General features: G+C 40.9%; 1 protein-coding gene across 3 annotated transcripts in view; it reads left to right on the top strand.

The window, feature by feature from the left end:
* Nucleotides 1-1,003: 1,003 nt before the first annotated feature.
* The window catches only part of map3k7 (mitogen-activated protein kinase kinase kinase 7), a 33,089-nt gene continuing 20,385 nt past the window's right edge, over nucleotides 1,004-13,707 (top strand). For 2 of the 3 annotated variants that reach the window (XM_084082877.1, XM_084082875.1), the window contains exons 1-8: nucleotides 1,004-1,353; nucleotides 2,708-2,824; nucleotides 3,669-3,779; nucleotides 3,990-4,055; nucleotides 4,369-4,414; nucleotides 6,208-6,346; nucleotides 9,227-9,355; nucleotides 12,183-12,307. In XM_084082877.1, the coding sequence (XP_083939003.1) occupies nucleotides 2,732-2,824; nucleotides 3,669-3,779; nucleotides 3,990-4,055; nucleotides 4,369-4,414; nucleotides 6,208-6,346; nucleotides 9,227-9,355; nucleotides 12,183-12,307 (709 nt within the window). In that variant the 5' untranslated portion in view covers nucleotides 1,004-1,353; nucleotides 2,708-2,731. The remainder of the gene's footprint in view (nucleotides 1,354-2,707; nucleotides 2,825-3,668; nucleotides 3,780-3,989; nucleotides 4,056-4,368; nucleotides 4,415-6,207; nucleotides 6,347-9,226; nucleotides 9,356-12,182; nucleotides 12,308-13,707) is intronic. The other variant, XM_084082876.1, reaches the window with a different exon arrangement.

Below are 13,707 nucleotides of genomic sequence, written 5' to 3'. Positions count from 1 at the left end.
CAAACATCCCAAAACAAATTGGTCAGGCTACTGCTTGGCCTTACACCTACAACTCATTTAACCCCTGCTCATTTTGCTATGGCGAATGGTCGGATGGCTCAGGGTAGAGGACCGAGTACAGCAACTTGTAATGGGCCTGGTCTACAAGATACACTACACCACAAAGACACCCATGTACCTGTCAAACTACTTTGATGACGTCCACAATCACACCACCAGAGGAGCTCCACTAATCACGTCCAACACAGATTTGGCTCAAGCAAGGGGTTACATTTGTTCTCCTGCTATGCCACAAAAATGTGGAACGCCCTACCAACAGTTGTAGGAGTGTAAAACCCTACTCCTTCAAAACCGCTCCAAAAGAGCACTTACAGGTGGCTGAAACTGGCCCCTGTAAAGTCAATGCCTGGCCCCTGTAAAAAGTCAATGCCCCCCCCCCCCACACACACACACTGTTTACTGTACATATTTTTCTTTTTTATTTATAACTGTTTATATGATGCTTTGCAAGTTTGCATAGGATTGTATATTTGCATGTCATTATAATGTTTCGATGAATTGAGTACAAAGGACCCCAATGGAAACAAGTTATAAGCCATAGGCTTTCTTGGGTTTAAAATCCTCTTAGTAGACCTTGTATTGAACTGTACTTTCCTGTGCTTTTTTTTTTGCAAACTGCTAATAAATTATTCAATCAATCAATCAAAACTTGCTTCTTTTGGGATGGTTTTGATTGATTGATGTACTTTATTTAGTACATGAGAACATCAGTACATGGAAGTACAAATTCACAATACAAGGTCTACACCCGAATGGGGTGATTCATAGTAGATCGGGTGAGGTCTACTAAACTGGGAGACTCATTAAGCACTAAGCTTGTTTAAGATGAGATCCCCATGCACACAAATCATGATGACACATAGACCTGGGTTGCTTATTTCTCCCACAGCATCTGGCAACGCCGCACACACTTCCTGATAGAGCTGCTGGCTGGCTGCTAGTACGGAGAACATATTTATACACAGCTAGCTAAACAGGCTAGTGGAACAAAGTTATGTCTGGCTGTCAAACTACTGGAAACAACAACTAAGGGACACTGTTGTTGTTGTTGGAACGACATGGACATGACCCTGCTGCAGCTGTTGTCCCGCACCTGAACAACAGTAGACATTATCCTATATGTACATATATACATATATGTACATACATATGGTCAACAAACGGTCAACTGCGACGGGCTTGTTGGGATTGATGAGGCTAATTGCTCTCGGCTAAGCTAACGTTAGCATCCAGGCTAGCTGGCTAAATAGCTCTTCCATTATTACAACAACGCCGCAGGGCCTCTCTGTGTGAGTAAGTGGTGTTTTGTTTTATTTTTTTAGTTGTGATTCTTGCTATGACAAGTATGAAGAGAGTGTGTTGTAATAAATAATGTTATTTATTATAATAACTCCAGTAACTATGTTGCTAAGCAGATAACAACTTGTTGTTGCAGTAGCAGGTATGCTGCTTGCTTTTCTTCGTGTGTTTCGTCGTAGGACTGCGTCGCGCGTGTCAAAAACAGCCGATCTGCAAGCTCACGGCGCACGTGTTGCTGCGACGCGTTGTGAGCTTGTAGATCTGCTATTCCTCCCTCTGGCAGTAGCGTCGGCTAGCTGATTAGCTACAAGGTTAGCTTAGCAACGTTAGCGGATCAGCTGTGATAGTTTGACAGCTTCTTCTTGTCGCGACAGAAACACAGCTGGAGACTCTCTCAGGACTAATAAGTGTTTATTTATAAGTGTTTACAGGGTTTTACACGTTGATCATGAATAACGTCACTTGTTTGAATGACGACATAGGTCGTTACACTTACAGATGACGTGTTTTCAACAGAAAATACGTCCAATTTTGAAAATAAATTGTGTTTTTAAGTCATGCGTTTTTAACTTCGTTTAAAAAAATAAGTCGTCCCATATAGCATTGGTTCTCAAAGTGGGGTACGGGGACCCCCAGGGGTACTTGAGGGGGTCCCCAGCTAAATGATGGACAGGAACCAAATGGACCCTTATGGCTCTGTAACTCTGAGAGTGTACAAATGGAACCATTTGTACACTCTCAGAGTTAAATTAACATTGATTTTACCATATGAATTGGGGTCCCAGAGGTATAAATGCCATTAAATGGGGGTTCACAGCCTAATGCATGTCAAACTGGGGGTCCTTGAAATTTAAATGGTTGAGAATCAGAGAGCCGTAAAAAACCTTCTCTTTTGGGGTAAGATAAGCCGGGGGGCTTATCTTTTCAAATGGGGGTCCGTGGGGTAATAAGTGTCAATTTGGGGGTCCTTGATATGAAAAAGTTTGAGAACCACTGCCATATAGGTAGGTAGATGACTGTTGTATGAGATGGGTGTGAGATATATATATATATATATATGTATGTATGTATGTATTTATATATGGTTGCACACTTGCCAACACCTCCTTAGCTCGTGAATTGAAATGTATGCTGAATTTTTGGGCAATCAAACTCCCTGTTAAAATGCACCAGAATACAGGAAATTACATCTACTGTCTGTGTTAAAAAATTATAGAAAAGCTCTATACAAATTGCATGCATTATTAGGCCTCAAAGAAAATATCCAGATTTTCTAGTGTTGGCAGGTATGATATATTGTCATATTATTAACTTACTTTTTTGTCTTTTTTTGACGTTTTCCCTTCAGTAAGTTACTGGCTTTCAGCCGGTAATGTCTTTAGGGTTACCATCCGCAGACATGCACGAGACACCTCCTGGATACCCCTTTGAAGAGATTGAGTATGTGGACATTGAAGTCGAGGAGGTAGGTTAATGTAACACCATCAATACTCTTATTAGCTTTTACTGGCAGGAATATATACAACTTAATCCATTATGACCTGAGGCCCATTTCTACTAAATGTCTTCTAAATCCTATAACATGTTTTTCTGAAAAACATAATAATGATTACCGTAAATCCTCTAATAGTGACCCAGGCTTTTATTTGTTTCAACTGTAGCGGGTACCAGGTTTTTATTGAAAGGAGGCATATATAAGAGAGAGGCCTATATTTCTTTTTTTTTCTAAAAAAGGCTTGTATTATATTATTATTGTATTGTACAAAAAGAGGCTTGTATTAGAAGAGAGGCTTTTAATCGCTTGTTTGCAACGCCCCCAGTCATTAATAGAGACCCGGGTTTTAATTGAATAGAGTTCACTATTAGAGTATTTACGGTATAATAACTCAGTGTGTAGCGCTTTTTTAAGTACCCAAAGTTGCTTTACATACAGAAAAGTAAGAAATGTTGTGATAGAGCAAATGTTATTTTGCTATATCAGCGGTGCTCAAAATTTTCCATCTGAAGGACCCCCAAAAGTATATGTATTTGGCCACGGACCCGCATCTCAAATTATGTTTTATCCAGGGACCCCCAGAAGCAAAGAGTAAAAAAAAATCCTTTAAGATCTACAAGTTCATAGCGTGGCACGAAGTGAGGCACTAAGAGCTTGTATATCGGGTATTTTTGAATAGCCAAAGAAATCTAACGTGACACGGATGCTTTCCCAGTTTTAATGGGTTAATTAGTAAAATATAAATAAATAAAAGTTGAGGGAATGTATGTACTTCAGTTTGTATTGTTGACGGCTCTTTTTTCTTTGTTTTCAGGTGGTGGGCAGAGGGGCTTTTGGTGTTGTTTGCAAAGCCAAATGGAAAGGCAAAGATGTTGCAATCAAGACCATTGAGAGTGAATCGGAAAGAAAGGCCTTTATTGTTGAGGTATTGTTGTTGTCCTTAGCATTCCACCAGTTCCTGCTATGATGTTTACCGTTATTGTCACGTTTGTTCCAGCAATACACAGATTACTGTGTTCACACGGGCAAATTGTATTGTAAATTGAAATAATTGTTCAGTAGTATTGGATGATACTAGTGTTCTGCAGCTAAAACACATTGATCCTAACCCTTTACCTTAACCATTTGTCCGTAGCTTCGGCAACTCTCACGAGTGAGTCATCCCAACATTGTGAAGTTATATGGCTCTTGCCATAATCCAGTAAGTTGATCGTGCATCTGTTTTGACTAAACAAGCAAATATTCTGACTGTGCAGTTAAATGTTTACTGTCTGCAACAAGATAGACTTGCACATTTTTGTAGGGCTGCATAGCTAAGCATCTTGATCATTTGGGGAACATGACATGATTATTTTTATAGGTGGCCGTTTTCAGTTACATGTCAGTACATTTTTTTATATTGATTCGTCAACGAGTACTAATTGTGGAAAATAAAATCCTAATAGGCTACACATTTAATGAAGGCGGTGGTTTAATTTTATGAGACTAACCTCATGAATGTTTTCTGCCCTAAGGTCTGCCTGGTGATGGAATATGCTGAAGGAGGGTCATTGTATAATGGTGAGTCTCTCATTTACCGGACCACTGAGCCTATTATGACCCTTTACAACCAATATCACTCAGGCCTGCGTAGTTGTTTGTGAAACAGAAAGTGCAATGTTGAATTAGGCCTTGTCAGGTGTTTTGCCCGGTTTGCATGTTGTCCTTTTTTGTACAATTGTTTTATTATCTAAGCCCTACACAGTAATCTAGATTCTTGTTTACCTTGCCACAGAGATCAAACAGATGGACATTACTTAGGCAAATAATAGCCTTACACAAACAATGGATCCCAGGAGTACTTCTCGAGGCATTTATCTGAATCTGTGCTAAAACCTTTATCACTGTGATAAAGGTGTTTCAAATTTGCCCCTATCTGTTATACATTTACTAGTCTTGTGTAGCTAGATCGTCAGATCTCCACTTAATACTGATGCATCTGGGGAAATCAAAATTCAAGTGCATGGGCAAGGAGCCTTGATCTCCTCGAGAATATATTGCATTCCACGCCTCGCCAATAGTACAATTTTAGTACACGCTTTGGTCTCCTGAAGTGAGCACTGTCTGAATCTGCTAATATTTAGTCTCAGAATCAGCGTGGTCTCATCACAGGTGTAAAGGAGTGGGTGACATTTCAGGTGCGGGGAGGAAGAATGGCTATAGACAAATCCACAGACGTGCTGCCTGTAGGCAGCCATAGCAGCAATGGCCGCCTACAGGCAGTGCGTCTGTGGATTCGTCTATAGAAGGAAGAGCAAGGAAACTGTAGGATAGAAGGAAAAAGTCAAATAATCAAATGCTTGTAATATATGTGGCTGGTGAAGAATTGTGTCCAATATTTACATCTTTAATCCTACTGTATTGTTTGGGGGGGAAAAAACCTACGTTGTGTGCTTTGAAAACCATTCATATCACAGTCTAATATGAAGGACCCCCCTAATGTCAGTTATTTTTTACATTTCCAAATAGTTTCCACCCAGTTTTAGCCCATTGGTTTAATTTAGATGAAATGTCACCACATGTATCGGTAGGCGGAGATCTCTGAATGTCTGGCTAGTGGCTACGCAAGAAGACTACATTCATTTTCAAAACACTTTCAGGGTGAAACGTCCTCCATTCCTAAAGGGTAAAAGTTATGCAGGGTTATGTAAATGGATTCTCCTTGCGATAAGGAAGCACAACTGAACTCACAGTTCACAATTACTTTCCTCACTTGTTCGTAAATATCTCCTGGGACCTTTGTTACTATTCTGGGAACAATGTACTCTTGTTTTTCTTCATGGAATTTATCTTTTTTAAATATGAGTGTTGATACACATTAGGGCTGTCAGAATGAATTTCACGATTCAAATATCATTTGAATGTGACAGTTTTTTATTACATTCGAATGCTAACATTGCCATTCGAATGTAGTTTTAAAAAAAGGTATCTATTCTGACTACCAATGTGAAAACTAATGCTTTCATCATGTCATGTCACGCATGATCAATAATGTTTGAGTGCATGCACTGCACACAGAAAGTTAAGAACGTCGTTGCTGCCATACCACCCAATGGTGTCTGTGTTGTGCACGCTCGGCCGCACGTGTGCGCGTGTGTGTGTGTGTCTTGTGACTCTGGTCACACTGAGACACACCCACATGTTGATTCAGCCCTTCAAGTTTCCCCCCATAAACTTCACTTGAAAGTTACGTTTAAGAAACTTTCATAATTATGACAAAAGTGACTGTGTTGTACTCTGCCATTGTCTGTGGTTGTGTTTGTGTCTGTGGTTGTGACTGTGTTGTGATTGTGTTCTCTCTTGTCTGTCCACAGTGCTGCATGGTGCTGAGCCCCTCCCCTATTACACTGCCTCCCATGCCATGAGCTGGTGTTTTCAGTGCTCCCAGGGCGTGGCCTACCTCCATGGCATGAAACCAAAGGCTCTCATTCACAGGGACCTCAAGCCTCCCAAGTATGCTCCTCCTCCTCACTGATATATCTCTCTCTCTCTCCCCCTCTCTCTCGTTTCCCCCGTTTCACTGTGCTGAAATAGTATCCTTTGACCACTTAAAAAGGGGGGAGATCTACAAGCTCGTAGCACGGCACTCGTTGCCGTGCTATGAGCTTGTAGATCTGCTAATTTTGAATAGCCAAAGACATCTAAAATTAGACAGATGCGTTCCCAGATTTAATGGAAAGCGTCCCTTCCCTATTGTTGGCATGTCACAATAGCTGAACATTCTGCAGAAATAGCAATAGTAGATTGGCTATTTTCGGCAAAGAGATTTGGTGAAGGGGGGGAGTCCCAAGGATAGACCCCGTGGGACCATGGTCAAAGTATATAGGGGTTATGTGGTTCATTTGTTTCAGGGTCATGTGAACGGTTATCATTTGTTCCCCTTAGCAGTGGACCCGGAGTCAGGACTAGGAAGTAGGAAATCCCTAAGGAAAAAGGCGACTAATGACATTAGGGCTTGACAACATAAATCTGGCAAGTAATGGCGTGAATGACATTAACACAGGCAGTTAGACCAGAGAGGAGGGAGCAAAATGGACAGATAGAGAGAGATCTTATCTCACTTGTTTGTGTGTATTTGAGAGAGTGACAGAGAGAGGTCTCAGACTCTAAAGCCTTATTTGATATGCTTCGGCGTCAGTGGCATTTTTGCATCAACATGTTTTTGTTGAGTTACAAAGTATAAAGGATGTCCTGATCATATCGCCAAAAAAAAAACATTTGTTGCAAGCCTTGCAGCTACTTTTCCATGCAACATTAGACTTAACTTCCTTGCATACTGAACATTGTCAGCACTCTAAACTGAAACATTTTGAATAGAGGTTGGTCAAAAGATGGGAAAATTTGAGGTCCAGGTCAAGAGTAAACATGCATTGTTGCCTCTCTGTCGCAAGTTGTGGATCACGTCTGATTATATGATGGGTGAAGCGCAATGGTGTTTGTCTGGGCTTAGCCGATGCTGATCCAAATTTAAATATGCCTTGACCTGCACCATTCATTAAGCATTTTATCTGTTGGGCCATCTAATGGGTAGTTTAGCATTGCAATTGAGATGCTTCTGTTTTTCACACACAAAGGTTTGTCTACTGAGACCCAAAGCTATTTACGTGAGTATTGAGTGTATATAGGCAGCAGTGACTACTCGTGTTGAATAGTTCCAAATGTCCAGCAGTAAATATTCAGACATGCTTTTGGGGAAGCTCTTCAGTTCACTCTCGGATCATTAGTACTTTTTTCTTCTGCTGCAGTTCATAATGTAAAACCAATCATTGAATACCTGCTTGATGAAGTTCTCCCTCTTACACTGTTCGGCCAGTTATGAAACCTTGCCAAAGAGTAGTGGGCATGGTTTAAACCATTTCAATCCGAACCGAGAGTGCGCAAATGGAAATGCCATTGAGATGCCATGTGAGCTTGTAGATCTACCATTTACTCACGCGACACTTGTGGGCAACTGAGTAGAAGTCAAGCTTTACTTTCTATGGACTAGAGCACCGAAGTCCTGACATCACTGCCACTAGAGGGCGCTGTCCCCCTGGGTTGTGGCTTTATTTTTTTGTGTTGAAATGTCAATGGTTGAAATTGGAGAATCTTAGATCGCCTCATATAAGAACTGTGTTCGAAAAATAAACGCCGCCCTCTAGCGGCAGTGACGTCAGACTTCGGTGCTCTATGCATAGAACCATTTGGCCATGGAAAAGCATTAATATAGCAGCACCAAGAAAACATCACACCTGCAGAAAAATGACGTAAAACAAAGAAAAAATCACATGCATTGTCCAGCAAATGACATACTTTTTAATTTGGTTAGTGATGGGAATTACAGTACTGTGCAGGATTTGCTGTCGTGGCCTCTGGAGCTTGTGGTTGGCTCGTCTTTTTGTTCCTCCTGTTCCACTTCTGTGTGTGTGTGTGTGTCCTGTTGAGAGGTGTGAGGACTGCCTTACATAGTGGGTACTGATGGATGTCTACTGCGGTTCAGGCTCCAGAGGTTATTTATTGGACTCTTGTGGAAAGAAAAAGCCCCTGGCTGACTCTGTGGGAATGACCAGCTGGTCCGTTTTTCCTAGAGAACTCTCACAGAGTTTCTGGGAATAACTGGGCCAATGTAGTCTGACGACTTGACAGCTCTGGGTCATTGTGCTGGTGTTTTTTTTGTTATATTGTGTTTTTCTTTCTTGTAGGTCTTTATTTGCTATACTCTTTTTCTTCTTTTAGCTCACGTTATCCCTGTGTTTTTGTTTACAGAAAACGTCCTTACTAGTACTAGACTATCTGAATTATGGTCTAGAGGCCTTAGTATATTTAGAATAACTTCCAACAGATCTGTAAAACCAACAAGCAACACGGCAATATATTTTGATAAGTAAACATTACGATAAAGATGGCTGTTTTGGTTTGAGGGACCCCTCCATTTCCAGCTAAGGTTAATGTGAAAAGGTGGCCCACAACGCTCACAACGCGCCGCGCTCACAACGTGCCGCGATTCGGCGCATTGTGAGCTGGTAGATCTGCTATTTTCAAATGGCCTATAAAATATGGCTTAAGTGGTTAATGTATGTTTTATGATGTAATAATGTATATCTGAAAAGTAACTAAAGTTATCAAGTAATTTTTGTGGAGTAATAAAAGTACTATATTTGCCTCTCAGATGAAGTGAATTGGAAGTAAAAGTACTGAAAATTGGAAATACTCCAGTAAAGTAAAATACCCTCAAAAATGTCTTAAGTACAGTACTTGAGTAAATGTACTTAGTCACTTTGCACCACTGCAAACTTGAGAGATGTTGTCGGTTTTATCCAGACTCAGTTTCTTGTGGGATTGTTCTGTTTGCAGCCTGCTGCTCGTGCAAGGTGGCACCGTGCTGAAGATATGTGACTTTGGAACGGCGTGCGACATTCAGACCCACATGACCAATAACAAAGGAAGTGCTGCCTGGATGGCCCCCGAGGTATTTGAAGGCAAGTATGACTGACTGGCTTCTTGAGTTCTTTTAAATGCTTCAGCTAACCTGTACCCTAGGCCTGTCACAATTATTACATAATAATCGTCTAATCCAGGGGTCTTCCAACGTTTTTCAGGCCAAGGACCCCCTAGCTGAGAGAGAGGTGAAGCAGGGACCCCCCTCTATATTGTATAAAATTGTGTTTCAGATTAAGCTTTTTTTGTTTACTTGCTCTGCTCTTTTTTTTCCCTGTACACCTATACCTCTGTGCCAAAGTTAGCCGATCTACAAGCTCACAACGCCTCGCAGCACGAGGCGTTGTGAGCTTGTATAAATGATTAAATATGTCAATTTCTTTGTATATTTAATTATTTGTCATATCTGCCCTTTGCAATTTTTGATTACGAAGCCTATAAGACAAACAGAAATATTTTTTTTATTCATATGTTCAATGCCAAACACAATTAAATCGTTAATTGCAATTATTTGAGTGACAATTAATCGTCAACTTAAATTTGTAATCGTGACAGCCCTACCTGTCCCTGAAGGGCTGGGCAATATATCGATATGTATGATATCGATATTGTAATTTGAGACTAGGATTTGTGATATTGTAATACCGTGATATGCCTTAAGTATAGCCTTTTCCTCGTGTTAATCTCTTAAGCCTTATTTTATACTTGTGTATATATATTATCGTCGCAGTACAATATTGTCACAATATCGATTTTGATGCATTGGGTCTAACATTTTATTTGCTGTGGTCAAACATATCATGTTATTTGATGTTGTGTGCATATCGCCCAGCCTTAAGGCCTTTGCAGACAGGGTGCGAAAAACGCACAGAAAAAACGGACAATCTCATTTTTTAAATGAACACATGGTTCTCTATGACCTCTTGCACATGCACACCGGCTCCGAATTTGTGTTTTTTTTTTCAATCGAACCCAGTTCGATTTGTGCGTGTTTTCGCATGCGGTAAAAACTGATTGACTAATCGCACCCTGTCTCAGGGTCCCCACGGTCATGAAATTCCTGGAAATATTTTGAAATTGGAAAACACTTTTTCCAGTCCTGGAAAAGGTTTGGAATTTATCAAGGGTCCTGGAAAAAACATTTGGCTATGCATTGTTTTTGGCTATTGATTTAACAAAAGTAGTTTTTCGCCGAACGGGCTGCGTGATTGCAGCCTAATGCATACTGGAAGTGACAAAAAGAACAGATCTACAAGCTCACAACGTGAACGTGCTGCAGCGTGATGCGTAGTTAGTTAGTAAATTTGGCACGAAATTTGGAATGGAATTATACCATTCTATGCTTTATTTTTGATACACTGCCTGTCTTTAGCATTGCACATAGGAGTAAGAGACTCATTATTGCGCTGAATGATTGTTTTATAGGCCTGGAAATTGGGTTAAATATTCGGGAAAAGTTTTGGAAATTCATTGGTAAAAATGTGTGGGGACCCTGCTGTCTGCAAAGGCCTTTACTGTCCCTGATAATGTTAAGCATGTCCCATCACACTATATGCATCCAATTATCATATCACTGGTGATAATGGTGCCCTCTCATCTCTTCGCTTTGCTTGAACTTTGCTTTGTCACTTTTTTCTCCCAAAACTGCTGCCTTGCGCTAACAGTTTTAAGACATTAATTCTTAATTTGTGACCAGCCATAGTAAGTCTCCAGCCTTTTATTGATGGTCCTCTCCCAAACACACTGAGAGAAAGATGAATGGAATGATGCTTGTGGTTTTTATTTCCCCCGAGAGACTAAAGAGAGTGTTAGCGCTCTAGTGTTCTCACTCAAGCCACCAGCCTAATGCATTTATGCATTATGAGACATGTTCTTGGCAAGCGGAGGTCAGGAGCAAACACGAATTAAGGCAAGTCATTATCTTGTTTTTGGTGGGGAGTTACACGACTCCCGTGCAATTAAAGCAACGCGCGTTTGCCCCCGTGTTGAACCCCCCCTTACAGTGAATTAGCATCACTGTGTGCACCGCTATCGGAATGTCCCCCCCACGCAGCATCTTTAACATAGGTCTGTATGTCCATGTGTTTAATGTGTCCACGTTTGCGCCGGTGCTTTTTTAATTCCGCAATAACGGGCAATGTAATTAACCCTTTAACACCTGGAACGCATCTGTGTCATTTTTAGATTTGAGCAAAAAAAACATTATTTTGCGCTTTGGCTATTCAAAAATAGCAGATATACAAGCTCATAGCGCGGCACCGAGTGCCGCGCTATGAGCTTGTAGATCTGCTATTTTTGAAAAAATCTTGAAAATGTGTGCAAATCTTTGACTATATATATTTTTAAAGCAAACATTTTAACTCAAATCTTTGCTTCTGGGGGGTTCCTGGAACTAAATATTGGGGGTCGACGGCGCAAGTACATATAGTTTTGGGGGTCCTTGACATGAAAAAGATATAGAAACGTTTTCAAAACGTTTTTCAAAATACTGTTGGGATTTAGGAGACGTGTAGAATCGGCTTCAGGTATTAATTGGTTAAGCGAGTTGGGAGCGCTCCTGTGTTAAAATTGCTCCCTTATTTTCATCCTCCTCCCAGAGCTTTCACAGGCACTTTACTCAGCTCTCATCTCCAAACACAGACAATTATTGCTTTTGTCAGTCAATCAGCCATATCAAACCAAGCACCCAAACCACACACACACACACACACACCCACTCTAACCCCTGATTTATACTTGGTTGCACATTGTGTGTGGAGTATGCACTGGGGTGAGCAACTCAATGCAAGTGGATGGGCGGGGGATTTCCGGTGCCCTCTCTCTCTTATTATTTTTAACTCTATGGTCGCTCCTCTCCTTTACTTCCAGGCAGCAACTACAGTGAGAAGTGCGACGTCTTCAGCTGGGGCATCATCCTCTGGGAGGTGATCACGCGCAGGAAGCCCTTCGATGAAATCGGAGGGCCGGCCTTCCGGATCATGTGGGCCGTGCACAATGGTGAGTACTGAGAAAACAAGGTAGACCGGCCTCCAGAAAAACACGGGCAAAAATCCTTTGATTATGCGGGCTAAAACTGTTGATTATGCGGGCTAAAACTGTTGATTATGTGGGCTAAAACTGTTGATTATGTGGGCTAAAACTGTTGATTATGTGGGCTAAAACTGTTGATTATGTGGGCTAAAACTGTTGATTATGTGGGCTAAAACTGTTGATTATGCGGGCTAAAACTGTTGATTATGCGGGCTAAAACTGTTGATTAATGCGGGCTAAAACTCTTGATTAATGCAGGCTAAAACTCTTGATTATGCGGGCTAAAACTCTTGATTATGTGGGCTAAAACTGTTGATTATGCGGGCTAAAACTGTTGATTATGCGGGCTAAAACTGTTGATTAATGCGGGCTAAAACTCTTGATTATGTGGGCTAAAACTGTTGATTATGTGGGCTAAAACTGTTGATTATGCGGGCTAAAACTGTTGATTATGTGGGCTAAAACTGTTGATTATGTGGGCTAAAACTGTTGATTATGTGGGCTAAAACTGTTGATTATGCGGGCTAAAACTGTTGATTATGCGGGCTAAAACTGTTGATTAATGCGGGCTAAAACTCTTGATTAATGCAGGCTAAAACTCTTGATTATGCGGGCTAAAACTCTTGATTATGTGGGCTAAAACTGTTGATTATGCGGGCTAAAACTGTTGATTATGCGGGCTAAAACTGTTGATTAATGCGGGCTAAAACTCTTGATTAATGCAGGCTAAAACTCTTGATTATGCGGGCTAAAACTGTTGATTATGTGGGCTAAAACTGTTGATTATGCGGGCTAAAACTCTTGATTATGAGGGCTAAAACTCTTGATTATGCGGGCTAAAACTCTTGATTATGTGGGCTAAAATCCTTGATTTTGCGATGAAATATGCAGTTTTTTTTGCAATTTTATGCGGTGAAATTGTGGGAAGTTGCGAAATATTGGTAGCAACGCATTGTGAGCTTGTAAATCTGCTATTTTCAAACGAAATGTATATATGGCTGAAGTGGTTATTGTATGTTTTGCAGTAATAATCCGAAGTAACTAGTAACTAAAGTTTTTCAAATAATTGTAGTGGAGTAAATTGGAAATACTCCAGTAAAGTAAAAAAAAATAAATCAAAAGTGTACTTGAGTACATGTACTTAGTTACTTTCCACCACAGCTCAACTCAAAGGTTTCCGATGCCTGACTCTGCCTGCTGGTGGAGTAAATGAGTTGAGAGGAGGGGGGCTGGTAGAAAAAGAGCAATTAAAAGGCGGGTTCACCTGTGTGGCTGCACTCCCCGCAGTTTCTCTCTGTGCGGAGACGGATGGCGCCGCATACTAATGAGACACGCGAGAAACATCTGGGGAGCATGGAGTCTAATAC

This window comes from Gymnoscopelus microlampas (assembly GCF_963454915.1).
Source record: "Gymnoscopelus microlampas genome assembly, chromosome: 16".
Taxonomy (NCBI): Eukaryota; Metazoa; Chordata; class Actinopteri; order Myctophiformes; family Myctophidae; genus Gymnoscopelus; species Gymnoscopelus microlampas.
This window is presented reverse-complemented; position numbering and strand designations above follow the sequence as displayed.